General features: G+C 40.5%; 1 protein-coding gene across 9 annotated transcripts in view; it reads right to left on the minus strand.

Annotated features, from left to right (window-relative positions):
• The window catches only part of obsl1b (obscurin like cytoskeletal adaptor 1b), a 34,427-nt gene extending 25,112 nt beyond the window's left edge, over positions 1–9,315 (minus strand). For 7 of the 9 annotated variants that reach the window (XM_037539379.1, XM_037539377.1, XM_037539376.1 and 4 more), the window contains exons 1-10: positions 8,959–9,315; positions 4,800–5,918; positions 3,455–3,724; positions 2,775–3,035; positions 2,364–2,669; positions 1,941–2,207; positions 1,566–1,841; positions 1,124–1,399; positions 639–914; positions 50–325 (exon numbers count right to left, since the gene is read on the minus strand). In XM_037539379.1, the coding sequence (XP_037395276.1) occupies positions 50–325; positions 639–914; positions 1,124–1,399; positions 1,566–1,841; positions 1,941–2,207; positions 2,364–2,669; positions 2,775–3,035; positions 3,455–3,724; positions 4,800–5,814 (3,223 nt within the window). In that variant the 5' untranslated portion in view covers positions 5,815–5,918; positions 8,959–9,315. The remainder of the gene's footprint in view (positions 1–49; positions 326–638; positions 915–1,123; positions 1,400–1,565; positions 1,842–1,940; positions 2,208–2,363; positions 2,670–2,774; positions 3,036–3,454; positions 3,725–4,799; positions 5,919–8,958) is intronic. The other 2 variants (XM_037539374.1, XM_037539380.1) reach the window with 2 other exon arrangements.
• Positions 9,316–13,681: the final 4,366 nt, after the last annotated feature.

Here is a 13,681-nt window from a genome sequence, read left to right on the forward strand (position 1 = left end):
TAAAAAGTGCAGTTTGGGTTACCGGTTTTCTCAAAAAGCCACAAATCACCTTTGATATCCACAGTGAACTGGACAGAGTCATCAGATGTGTTGCAGTTGTAAAGTCCAGAGTGACTGGGATCTGCTGACTGGACTACCAACATCCTCAGTGTGCCCTCAGCCTGAGTGTCCCAGCCAGTCTCTGGGAGGAGCTCTAGTTCATCCTTGTACCAGCGGGCGTGGGCTGTAGGGTCTGATACCTCACAGCAGAGCTCAAAAGGACTGCCAGCTTCAATGCATTTATTCTTCTCAATTTCAGGAACAGCTGAGAACCGCACTGGTACAGCTACAGGTCATGATTCGTGACAGAACCATCAAGATTTTAGCAGAGGATTTTTTTCCACATTATGAACAAATAAAAAAGAATATCTATGACGATTAGACAACATTTAACAAATGATGCCTGAAAAGATATGTCTAAAAGCTACCCAGGTAATCTGAAGGCAGCAGTAGAAGTGCAACAAATACCTCTGAAACATCTTTAAGGAATGTTGCAGAAGAACAACAACACAGAAGGGACTAAATATTAGTGGCATTAATGAAAGAGGACATCAAGTTATTATTTGTTATACAAACAATAACAAAGATGGCAGAATCACCTCTGATCTCCACATGAAACTCGACGGCGTCATCTTTTGTTGTGCACCTGTACACACCGGAGTGAGACAGGGCTGCTGTCTGAATGATTAATTTCTGTACCCGGCCCTCTGATTGGAAGTCTACTCCAGATTCTACGAGAATCTGCTTTCCATCCTTGAACCAGTGGACTTGTGCAGTTGAGTCTGATATCTCGCACTGTAGAATGACTGCGCAGCCTGCTTCAGTGTACTTTCTCCTCTCATTGTCTGGGACAGCTGAGAACCTCACTGGTGGAGCTACAGATATTTTAAAGTATTTTTAAATGCCCACTTCTTGGAAATCACACTTGTACTAGCTCTTCATTCAAACACTGAACAAATTTGATTTAAACAACTTTGTAACAGTAAAGTTTTGTTATGTTGCGCACTATCTGCATACAAATGCATAATACTGGCCAAACACTATTGAGTATTTCTTCATGTTGACCAAAATAAAACTAAATCACCTTTGACTTCCACACTGAACTGGACTGCAGCACCCTTTGTCTTGCAGCTGTACACCCCGGAATGGAAAAATTCAGCCTTTTGGACTACCAGTGTTCTCTTAGTGCTATCAGACTGGATGTCTAGTCCACTCTGTGGCAGGAGTTTTGCTCCATCTTTGTACCAGAAGACCTGGGCACTTGGATCTGAGAGCTCACATTGAAGTATAATTGGAGAACCAGCTTCAATGGACTTGCTTCTCTCAACCTCAGGAGGCACTGTGAATCTCACAGGTGGAGCTATAGGTGTTTTGATCAGTGTTATTGTGGTTGCTGGTGTTGTGTATCATATTTCAATGCAAGTTGGGGCATTCAAACAACACATATGAACCAGGTAAAACTCAAACCAGTCTTCAGATGATTCTGGTTAGTAATTTTGTTAGTTTAAATTGCAGACAAGACTCACCTTCAACTTCCACATTAAACCTGATGATATCATCTATGGCATCACAGGTATAAACTCCTGAATGGGAGAACTCAGCTGATTGAATGACGATTCTCCTCATCGTTCCTTCCGACTGGATGTGAAGACCTTCTACTGAGTGCAGTTCAATGCCATTCTTATACCAGCGGACTTGGGCTTCAGGATCAGAAAGCTCACAGTAGAGCACTATTGGATTGCCAACTTCCACAAACTTATTTCGGTCCATTTCAGAAAGTGGAGTAAATTTAACCAATGGAGCTACATGTTGAAAGAAATATGTGTACAATGCATTGATTGATTATTTCTTCATCATACCTATACTTAAGGAATACCAGTAAAGCACATACAGGTACCTACCTTGTATATACAAAGCTGCTGAATCCCGAATTCCATATGCAATGAAGGTGATTTCAGCTCCATTGTCAGTGTCTCGTACACCACGAATGCGAAGGGACTGGTGGGTACGAGACCGCCTGATGGAGAAACGTTCATCTTCCTGAAGTTGGTTGCCATTTAAAAACCAAGTGCCTATGACTGATGCAGACAGCTCCATGGAAAAAGAGGCATCCTGGCCCTCTGGCACCAAGGCATCTTGTAAAGGTGCTTGTATTTTGGCCACTGGAACTGCAAAAGACACAAGTGTTTTGTTGATATGCATGTGTTGAGCAGAGCTGGAATGAAATTGTTTAAATGGAACTAAATTCTTAATTGCAGTCAATCACCCCAGCCAACCATCAATGCAGACACAATGAAATATAAATAAACATGCACTATTCTTACCAAGGTGTACCGCTCGAGGGAACTCCACATACCCACTCCTTCCATACTTGTTAATGCTGCAAATACGGAATCTGTAGTCAGCTTCACAGGGAACACTGTCACCAAGAATCTCCACAGAGGTTGCTGAGTCAGTAGTGAGACACTGCAGCCACTCCTGAGAGCCCATTTCCTGTCTCTCAAGGATGTAGCCCGAGGGTGGATTCTTCCGAGAGTCCTGTGCTGGAACCCAGGACAGGAGTGCTGCATTTGCACGCTCTGTGTTTATCTGCACTCCTATAGGACAGCTAGGTGGACAGTGCCTTGCAGCTAAGAAAGCATAAAGAAAAGAAAATGGTGAAATGATGCACATTATAAAGGTTATGAATGACATTCAGATTAAAAAGAAATGGTCAAACTTTAATGATTTCTAACCTTTCACCCTTAGCTGAGATGATGTCTTTGATCTACCCACAAAGAAGGTGACCATGCCAGAATCTTGGGGTGTAGTATTGACAAAGACCAAAATGTGAGTTCTGCCAAATGATTTGAGGATAGTTTGGTGCGTCTCCCTTAACTCTACTGCATCTTTATACCAGTGAATGTCCATTTCTTCCTCTTCCACCTCCACACAGAAAGCTGCATTTTCCCCTTCTAGAACATCCACTTTTCTGGGAAGCTTTCTTACAATGGTACCTACAGAGAAAGTGCAAACGCAATGCAAAATCAAAAGTCAATTTAAAAATTCTACACCAACTAGCCACTTCATTAAGTACACCTCCTTCTATCTATACTCTTTGTCCATTTTATCAGCTCCACTTTCAATACAGGGGCACTTTGTAGTTCTACAATTACAGACCTCATTACAGCATATGTCTCTCTGCATTCTTCGATAGCATCCTTTAACCTGTTCTGGTCAGGACCCCCCAGGATCACTATAGAGCAGGTGTTATATGGGTGGTGGATCATTCTCAGCACTGCAGTGACATTGATGTGGTAATGGCATGTTAATGTGTATTGTGTTGGTATGAGTTGATCAGACACAGCAGTAAGTTTGATCAAAGTTGTGTTGATTCCCTGCTCAAAAAGTTTTAAACTGGCTCTTAGTTATTTACCTTTGACGGCTACCTCAGCTATGCTTCTTCCTCCATCTGCCATCTCACAGAGATAGATGCCATCGTCATCAATTCCGATGTCGCGAATTGTGAGTCGGCGTTTTGTCCCCCACTCCTCCATCCCATATTTAGCCCCTGGTTGCAACCGCCTGTCTTCCAAATACCAAGTGATGGGCACAGAGTCCTCTGGCACTTCACACTCAAGAATGGCTAGGTCCCGCTCCCAGACCTGAAGGTCACTGAGTGGTTGCTTGAATCTTATGGGTGGTTCTGGTGTTGGAAAGGACAGATATTTCATAATAAATCTTCAAAAACGTTTCTGATTTGTGGTGCTAACAAATTTACTCCACACATTTAATTAAATGTATTATTAATTTAATACATGTTGATATAAGTTGAGTCAAATAAATACCACCTCAGCAAACATGTTAAAAAGACTCTGTAAAAAGACCATAAAAAGAGACTAACTCATCTAACTCTGCAATGGAAAGACCATTAACACATTGTTGAGTTGTCTAGGAAATAAACAGTAACTGACACCAACAGACAGCATGAGCCAGTAGTAAATGAAAGAATGTAGACCAGTGTTTCCCAACCTTGGTGCTAGAAACCCATCTGCACTGCACAGCTTTCCCTGCACCTGAGCCACATTATTAGTTATTAATGATCAAGTCTTTCTTAAGCTGAATCAAGCATGTTAGAGCAGGAACAAAAAAAATTCCCAGTGCAGGTGGACTGCAAGATTGGCATTGAGTAACTGAACTGGGCAAAACTACATGCAGTAATGTGCATCTACCTAGCAATGTAAGTCACATCATGCCAAGATGCCTGGGACTATGTCCCTATTCATCATCTCTAATTATAGTGTTTTTTCTTCCTCAAGCTTGCTGTAATACCCAATAGTCTTATTCGTGATAGGGGGTCTGATGCATTTTGATTTTTATGGTGTTGCCTGGTTCTTATACAGTATTGCAATATAAGGATTTTGCTCTGATGGTTTAGTTGACCATGTGAGTCTGAGGTGATATGATCCCACCTCAGGAGATCACAGTCACGTGTACTGGCCCCCGACCTAAGTGACTTTGCAGACTTAAGAGAGAATGGAATGTGTTTTATCTTAATGAGTATGGCCTGGGCATTGGAGTAAAGCTCCTTTGGTGCATTTCATGTGGTTAAACATACAAAAAATCTATCTGCTTATATAGAACCAAGCTCTGGATATGTAATACATGAGAAAAAAAACACTTTTGACCAGAACATACACTAGACTATATGATCAAGTGTCCCATATCACAGAACACAGCGCTTTGTTTTGTATGCATTATTTCATATTGAGAGAGCTTACCTTTAACTGAAAGATGCACTGCACTCAGGGTTTGTCCTGCAGTGTTGGATGCAGCACAGACATATACCCCATTGTCCTGTTGTTTACAATAAAGAACTTTAAGTGTAAAGTACCCCTCTCTGTCTTCATATAAGAGATATCGCCTTCCAGACAAGATTAGTCTTCCATCTTTCCTCCATATGATTTCTGGTTTTGGCTTCCCCGTCACATAGCAGCGGAATTTGGCATGTTTTCCTTCTGTCACTGCAAACATTTTCACTTTGGCTGAGTTTGGCAGAGGTTCGTCTTTTAGTCGTGTTGAAACCTGCCTTCCACTTCTCTGCTTTCCCTGATGTGCCTTCCAATGTCCATTAGTATACCCATTGCGATTCCCCTCATCTTCATGTCCTGGGCCTGCATCGACTAGCAGGACAGCACCAGCAAGGCTTTCACCAAACTCATTCCTGGCCTTGCATGTGTACACCCCTCCATCAGGTGCCCGTGTCTTAAAAATTTTTAACTGGAACCATCCTCCATCCTGATAGCCAACACTGAAATGTGTGCTCTCAAAGATTTCGTTCAGCTTCTTTCCATCTTTCTCCCAAACCACCTCCGGCCTAGGGTTACCCCAGAGCTTACATGAGAAAACGGCATCTTCTCCTCGGCCTACACGGGTAGACAGGGGTTTGATAAGAAAACGGGGCTTGTTCTCTTCTCTCAGCTCCATCTCTTGAGCCTCACCCTCTACTTTCAGCGTTGCTGCAGCATATGTTTCCCCTATGCTGTTCTTGGCCTTGCATATGTACTGGCCACTGTCCTCTGCTGTTACTAGAGTAATGATGAGGTTATAGACATTACCATCCTCAAACACACGATATCTGCCCCCTGGATGGATTTTTTCATTGTTTCTCTCCCATATGACTGCTGGTCTGGGATCACCACCAATCTGGCATTTCAGGACAGCATCTGCGCCACTCTGCACCACTACAGGCCGAGGGTAGGCCAGGAACCGTGGTGCTCCACCAAACACATCCATCTCTGTTCACTTGCCCGCCTCACCTCAGCCCAACGGGCTACAGGCATTCAGTCTCTGTATCACTGACGTCAGATTTTTTGTTTGTTTCTGTAGCAACCCGGTGTCTGAATCAAAACAGAGAAAATATCTTTTATTTATAGTAAAATGAGAGTTCTGTTCATGTTACTACAGCAAATGAAAGGGACCTTTAATGTCTGGAATTTGAAATTTACCGGAGCGTTCTACTATAAAACGTTTAATACAATCCCTGTGGGATCAATCAATCCTGACTGCTAGTCTAGCCACTGAACTATAGGCTCATAAATATAATCAAGCTAGCATTAGAATAGCTCTTATCTGGGCTGTTGAACAAAAAATGTAAAAATAAACAGTGATTGTCTTTATTCAACAAAAACTGAATGCCAGAGACAAACTTTACCCTTTTGAATAAAGAAAATAAACAAACTAAGGGAGGTAAGGCATCTCTCGAGTCATTTCTGTTATTTGAGTAATCCACTCTCTCTACTGAAGTGACCATTTTAAGACAGTTACTACAGCTATACGACTGCAATAAGATACTTGGCTTCCTAACAGTAACATTAGCTACCTGGCTTCCTTCAGAACAGTGTGCCCCCAAAAATCCACCCCAAAGCAGTTGTAGTTTTAAATTCCTCTCCTCTTCAACATGAAACACCAGAAGAGAGTTTCTCTTTAAATTGAAAATCTCAGAGACTACTGCAGCACCGCTATAGTGCATCTTAAAAAAACATAGAAAGCAATTATGTTATTCCTGCAATTTGCAATGTAGTGTGTAATATATCAGATACACAAAATTCAAGACACAGTAGATTTGACCATATTCATGTTAAACTGGAATACAATGTAAAGAACTGCCCCAGAGTAAAACAGCAACAGAGTGCACTGCCAATGGAGAAATTCAGGAGAAAACTGTAACATGAATATAGAAGCAATTAAGGGTATTAATTAAGCATACTAAGTATACACAACAAAAATAAATGTGTAAATCTATTTGTAAATAAATCAAATTTACACTTATTATGCTTGATTGGTAGGCTGGTGGTTACTGTCCCAGGAAAGCTCTATTAGCTCCAACTGCAAGCATTCATGAGAATTATCAGGAAGGGACGAAAATAAAGGGATTTTATCCATGATAAAAGTTAAGATACATGATCAAATGATTTACTTAATAATCTGTCTGTTAATCAATAAACTGTTTTCTCTAATATATTCTCAGTGTATGCTTGGTAAGTGCTTTTGTTTTTCACTTTTCTCACCTATTGTTCATGCCATTACGGTTCTTTGTAAAGCTGCTTTGTTTATTCGTAGCACTAATTATTGCTGCCGAAGGTGCATACAGGTCTTACATGTCTTACCTACTGGATTCACGTGAGGGTCTTTGTTCAATTTCTATTTCCTTCTTTTTTTTTGCTCCTGTTTGAGTATGAGTGGTGATGTGTGCACTAGGGAGATTTGACGGGGAAAGGACAGGATTGCATTTCGCTGGGGTATTTACTCCCCAGAACTTTCTATTTGCCATATGTGTGAGAGGAGCTGAAGCCAAGGGTCTGGAGGTGAACAGCCCTTGTGCAACAGTGGCCACAACACATAGCAAGCACAGCTGGTGCTGTATTTCAATGGGAAAGTGCTTTATATAGTCTGCCCTAAATAAAGACCTGCGAGGGGGCATGTGTCAGGTATCACAAAGCACACCCTATACACACGCGTGCACATACAAACACAGACCTCACAGACCCCAGCACACAGATGCAGCCCACACCCTAAGGGACCCTGCAGTCAAAATATGCTCTGCCTTCATCACACCCCTCTTGGCAGACTCACTGCTAAATGTCATTGTCAGAATTAGTTTCATTTGTCATTTGTTTAAAAAAGAAGAAGAGAAGAAGAAACAAAAACCATTCAAATGATGTCTCTATTCTAAAATATCCTTCACTCTGTTTCTGTAGCACTTTAAATCTTGGTCTAGTCTGTCTATATACCCCCACGTCTGATTTTTTATGGGTGGCTTCTCAAGTTTGATCAGGCTGCAAGGTTGGCCTCATGAAATTACTTGCTAGGGGATCAGGAGCCAAAGCTAGTTTATCTGCTTTACTGGGTACACTACATACACAGTACTGATCTTCACACAGCTCTCCTGTCAAGGAACACAATCCTACTAAGTCATATAACTTGTTATTCATCACCTCAAAGATGATTCCCTGATAGGCCTCTAACATGACAGGGAAATGTATGAATTTCAGTGTGCAACACATTATTCATGGCTTACTACATACTAATAAAAGCTTACATTTTTTTAAGATCACCAAGGAAAAATGAAAAAAAAAATTCTTGCTCAAAATATGTGATGTGTTCTTTAAAATACTTGCTTTCGTTAATTAAAGGTGAGGGGGGGATTTTTTAAAGTCTTAAAATGATAGTGATTATTTGTCTATTTCACAGCAGCAATTTCCTGCTCTCAATATATTAGTTATTTATTTAATAGTTCTTTAAATAATGAGTAAGAGCCGTTTTATCTATCAGACACTGTGTTGTTTACATGTTGGAATTGTCACTTTCTCTGAGCATTTTTAGTGAGAGTAGTCTCTCAATAAGCCCTGTCTTTATTAAGAGTAGCCTATTAGATTACTGCCTGGGTTGCTTTTTTTAAAATGCCATACAAAATTCAGTTGTATGAACTACAATGGCAATAAAGTCTCTTATCTGGTCTTATCTCACCTTATCATTAGTCGGAGTACGATTAGTCAGTGGTCATGTTCCAACTCATGATGCTTTATAACCAACCTTTTAAGCAGAAGTATAAACCAAATCTCCCACACATGACAGCATAAGCCCTCGTTTTAAAAAGTCAGTACCAGACAAATTTTGTTGAATACACGCTGAAATAACGCCCAAGGACGCTTTCCGACATTTTGTAAGAAAACACCTGCATGCTTTAAGTGTGACGCATTAATATCAGAGCTCATCTCATCCAGTTAACAAAAAATAAATCATCCAATAAACAGAGAATGATCCATTTGTCATTCTCTCTTAGGGGGTTTACGATGAGATTAACCTCATTATTCTGATTTAATAAGAGTGACCTTTGACCTTAGTGAAGCTGCACTTTGCAACCCAAATGTGACCTACCTCTCCTCGGTCTCTAGGATTGATTGTTGACATACATTCCTTGCCAGGCCTCCAATCCTGCCACTGAAATCCCAGGCCTGCTCTTCTGGATGCTCACTTCCTGTTGTCTTTTCCTGCTCTCAGTGTAAATCCTTTCTGCTTCGATGAAAAGTCGTATTCAGAGCTACTCCACAACAGTTTCCGGTCGTCGTCACCTGTCCATTTTGTCAGGCATCCACCTGCCCCGCGCTGGAATAATGACGTTCTTTCTCAACAGTGTCCTTCCGTACTCTACAGCGGTCCTACTCCCTCTGTGGTGTTCAGCCCTGAGACACCCCGAGTGTCATTGTTCATGGAAGACTGTTAAATGCTTTTGCAGCTGCTGCAGTCCCCTAAAAATACTGGCAGTCCCGATGACAGCAGTGAAGATAAGTCGGGCTCTCCATTCACTTGCTCGCAACGGCTAAAGATAGATTGGATTGCTTGTCCAGGGCAGATTGCTTAGCTTACTTGAGACCTTGCAATAAAACCTAAGGAGAAGGGCAGCAGCCCTTCAGCCTCCTGAAACTTACAAAACCATTAGAGTTAAGGTACAGAGCTTTTACCACTCATGGTCTTCCAAAGGCAGTTTCTGAGAAGTGGTCCTGGTCCCAGTCTTCATCATTCAAGACTGATGCTGGCCTCGCATTGTTGTTGTCCACACAAACGTCCATCAGAGAGCTGCCACAAAACACAGAAAGGGCTGTTTTAGATATGATTAAAGTGATAAATGACTGAAATGAAACTTTGAAACAGTCAAGTCTGTGGGGGATCTGGATGCACGTGTGATGTGAGAGACTGCGCAAAGGGTGCACTGACCCTCAGCTGTTTAGAGGCTCACGTCTCTGAGTCTTGCACTCCCTCCTCTGATTTCAGCCGTTGGAAGTAATCCGATCTTGTCCTGAGCCCTGAGACTAACATCCTGGCAATGAAGCAGTTTGTGCTAGTTGCTTTGTATGAACTTACAGGGATTAACAGTCCTCTTTTTGAAACATCTACATTCCTCCAGCTGCTAAAGAAGACATTAGCAAGCGCATCCTGTTTTGATCTATTGTGGACAGTTTTAAGCGAGGAGTGTACACAAAGTACTGTTAGAATAACAGAACTAAGCCTTTGTTAACTGCCCTCTGTGGCTATTATGATTATCATCCTTCAAATCTACAATTAGAGTAGAAAGCAAAAAAGCAGCACTGACAACTTTGTGCTTATGTTTCTTAACCCTGCTTGTCCGCTATTGTCTCTTGTCTTTCACTTCTTATGTTAGGTGTCTCATATACTTTAAAATGATATTGGTTAGAGTAAAATAAGTTACAACATACTATCGTTTGTCATGTGTTTCATTTGGCAACGACAAACACACACCAGTCATATACACTTTGGTATACTTTTAGCTCTCTAGGAACACAACTGTTTGGCACGGGCATGGACATTTTTTAAGTGTTCTATGACCATGTAAGCAACATGATACAATTGCGAATGAGTAATACACACACATTTACTCCTATAGGCCTATGTGGTAAGCTAGATTTGAGATGTTGCTTATGACATACAAAACATTTTTTGCATTATAATTATATGGGTTTGGCCTGAAGCTGGCTAAGCCACATTCAGAGACTGTAGGCTGTTCCTTTTCCTCCCTTTAGTAAAAAGTGAAAAGCCTCAGTTTGGGTGTTGTTTAACAGTGGTAAATATATGATTCTTACACTAAACATTGAAGAATTACCAAACAGCTCTTTCACCCCCCCTGCTGGAAGGAAAACCATAATCGCTACAGTCTTCTTCTCCCCTCTTGAATATATTCATAGTAAACTTATACTATACTATTCTGTGAAAACATAGATTGTGTTGTCCTTTATCACTTATTTTTATTTTATTCCTTGTATATGTTTATTTACTTATTTGTTTAATTCTTATTTACACTGAAAACTCTTGTCCACTTTTAAGTTCTTTAGTGTAAACATTACATGCATTACAACAAGGCTACACAATCACTAATGTGGTAGTTCTGGTGAGGATTAGGGTTAGAATTAGAGGTATAATAATAATAATAATCTGGTAATTCTGCAGTTCTCTTAACTACCTCTCTGATATCACATAGTTGTGATATGGCAGCTAAGAGATTTATTGTTAAATATAACTCCGTGTAGTGCTAATAGTTCTATCTATTCTTGTATTAAAATGTGGTTAACAAGTATATCAACTGACCTTTCCATGTTTCATGCCCACAAATGTGCTCTTTTGTGGCTCATAAACGAGGCTGGACAAGCTTCGAAGAACAGCTGGAAAAAATTCCACTCAACCTAATGAAGAAATGTAGTGCTCAGCATGTAGTGTTTATGTAGTTAATTGAAATAATAAACAATATTTACTTTATGTGTTCACCATTAGGACAGATTTGGAGCTTTCTTGTTTTTCTTGTGTAATCAAATGTCAAACATTTGACTGATATATGATTTCATATTTCAACATAATTACTTATTTTCACCCCCCTCTAATTCTTTGGTGATATGAAGCTGAAGTCAGCTATCCTCCAGCTTCTCGTTGAGTTGCCCCGTTCCACCTTAAATAGAACAGCAGTTACATTCAACCACCTCAAGCATCAGAACTGCTGGACTCTTTAAGGTGGAACGGAAAATTTAGCTCGCCAGCTACTGAGACGTCAGCATGCTGTTAGAAGTTTTTTATACTTGTTCAGAAAAAGACAAAAATACATTAAAATGACATTAAACTAAGTCAATTAGATGATTATCGTAATTTTCAATTGAGAAAATTCTCAAATTTGTGGGTTTTTTGGTCATTTGTGTAGTCATCTAGCCAGTTTTTCTTTTTTCTCATAAAACTCTGTTTGGAGTGTCTCTAAAAACTGTGTCCCTCTTTCTCAACAAAAATAGGGACGCCCTACTCCTAGACATGCATATGCAAAACAGAGGGGTAAGGGTTAAGTGTTAGGGGCAAGGGGTGAAATGGGCTTGGGCCTTAATAGTATTTGACTAATTTTAGCTGGTGAGATGGAGAACTTTCAATGATTACCAATGAGGTCTGTGATTTTTAGTCAGTGTGAATCTGTCCGTAGTTTTTACAAGTCTAAATTCCGGAGTGAAATACCTTCTATAATTCATCAAACTCCTTCTCAAGCTCCTTCAGTAACAGTGGCTAAGCGCTAAAAAAGGAGGATCTCAACTTGGCACAGCTCTTTTATCCTCAGATTTAAAACAGGAAGCCTGAAATATACAGCGTTTTACGGAAGGTCTAACAAAGCTCAATGGTTTCTGTTCTGACTGGAATTTGTTAAGTTGAATGAGCCCACTTTAGTAACCTTATTCTCTTCTAACTGGTATTAACTGGAAGATCATTTTTGTTGTTGTAGTGTAATAAGGCAAGTTCTTCTTGCTCACTGATAAATTTTAGCTAAGCCTTGAATTTGCAGTTAGGCCTAATCTTTAAGATGTACACTGCACACTGAGTCTTATTTTATATGTCGTACACCTAAAGTATCACAGAGGACTCTAAAAAAACTTTATTTTGTCATCATGGATCGTCAGTAAGTGAGAAGGGGTACTACAGTTTACGTGAGCAGCTAGCTCTCTGACTGGTCCAGACATGTCCCAAATATCCAGGCTTGGCTACATTCCTGTAGCCACCCTATCCAAATGCCACTCGGGCAATTTGTTTACAGGAGATAGCAATTTCCCTGCCAAGAGTCGCAGCAGCCTTTGTTTCCTCCTACTGCTAGATAAAGCTGAGTGAGTCTTTCATATCCATATAGTGGAAAGATGGGGATGTTGAGCTGCAGATGGCTGAGAGGTTAAAATGCGCAGAACATTTCCACTTAACATATTTTCTCAAGTGATTTGGCCCTGAGCTCCCCTGAGAGGGAATAGCAGTCAGCAGTCAAGCATGGCGGTTCAGCAAGTGCCATTTCAAAACTCACTGCTGCTAAACAGCCTCCCAGGGAAATCAAGAGTAATGCCCATCATTGTTTCACTCAGGGTTCACAACTTAGATAACAAGAAACGCATGCCATACTGAACAAATGGAAAAAGTATGTGGGCCCTTATATTTAGTAATGAATAGAGCCTCTTTTATTGGCAGTAACATCAACCAAATGCTTGTTGAAGCTGCCGATTAGTCCTGTGCAGTTGTTTGGATCTACACTATACGTCCAAAGGTTTGTAGACACCTGCTCATCCAAAATTTCTTCCAATATAAAGGGTGTTAATAGGGGGTTTGTCCCCCTTTTGTTGTGATAACAGCCTCTGCTCTTATGGGAAGGATTTACACTTTTTGAAACATTGCTGTGAGGATTTGGCTACTAGAAATAAAGCTTCTGTGTAGTTACATTTTTCATTCATCAAGGTACAATGTATATATACCCTCAAAGGTACAGCAGTGGTTTTAAGGTTCAAATGTGCACCTTAAATAGGTTTTACCAGGTGAAAAGTATATCTTTTCATAACCTAATGTTTTAAAACAGAATAAAATCAAAAGTCTGGAGACGTGATGGGGTGTGTGGACTCAATACAGCTTAGAAAATAGAATTTCAATGGATTCTGGTGCAATTATCTTCCATGACTAAAGGCACTGAGATATACCCTTGAGATATGCCCTTGACCCAGTGCCCCAGTGACAGTTGTTTACCTTTTTTCTGAGAGTTTATGAAAAGAGGTTGAGATACACATCATCTACCTTGCACTGTGTGCAGTTG

The sequence above is a fragment of the Pygocentrus nattereri genome, chromosome 6, assembly GCF_015220715.1.
Source record: "Pygocentrus nattereri isolate fPygNat1 chromosome 6, fPygNat1.pri, whole genome shotgun sequence".
Taxonomy (NCBI): Eukaryota; Metazoa; Chordata; class Actinopteri; order Characiformes; family Serrasalmidae; genus Pygocentrus; species Pygocentrus nattereri.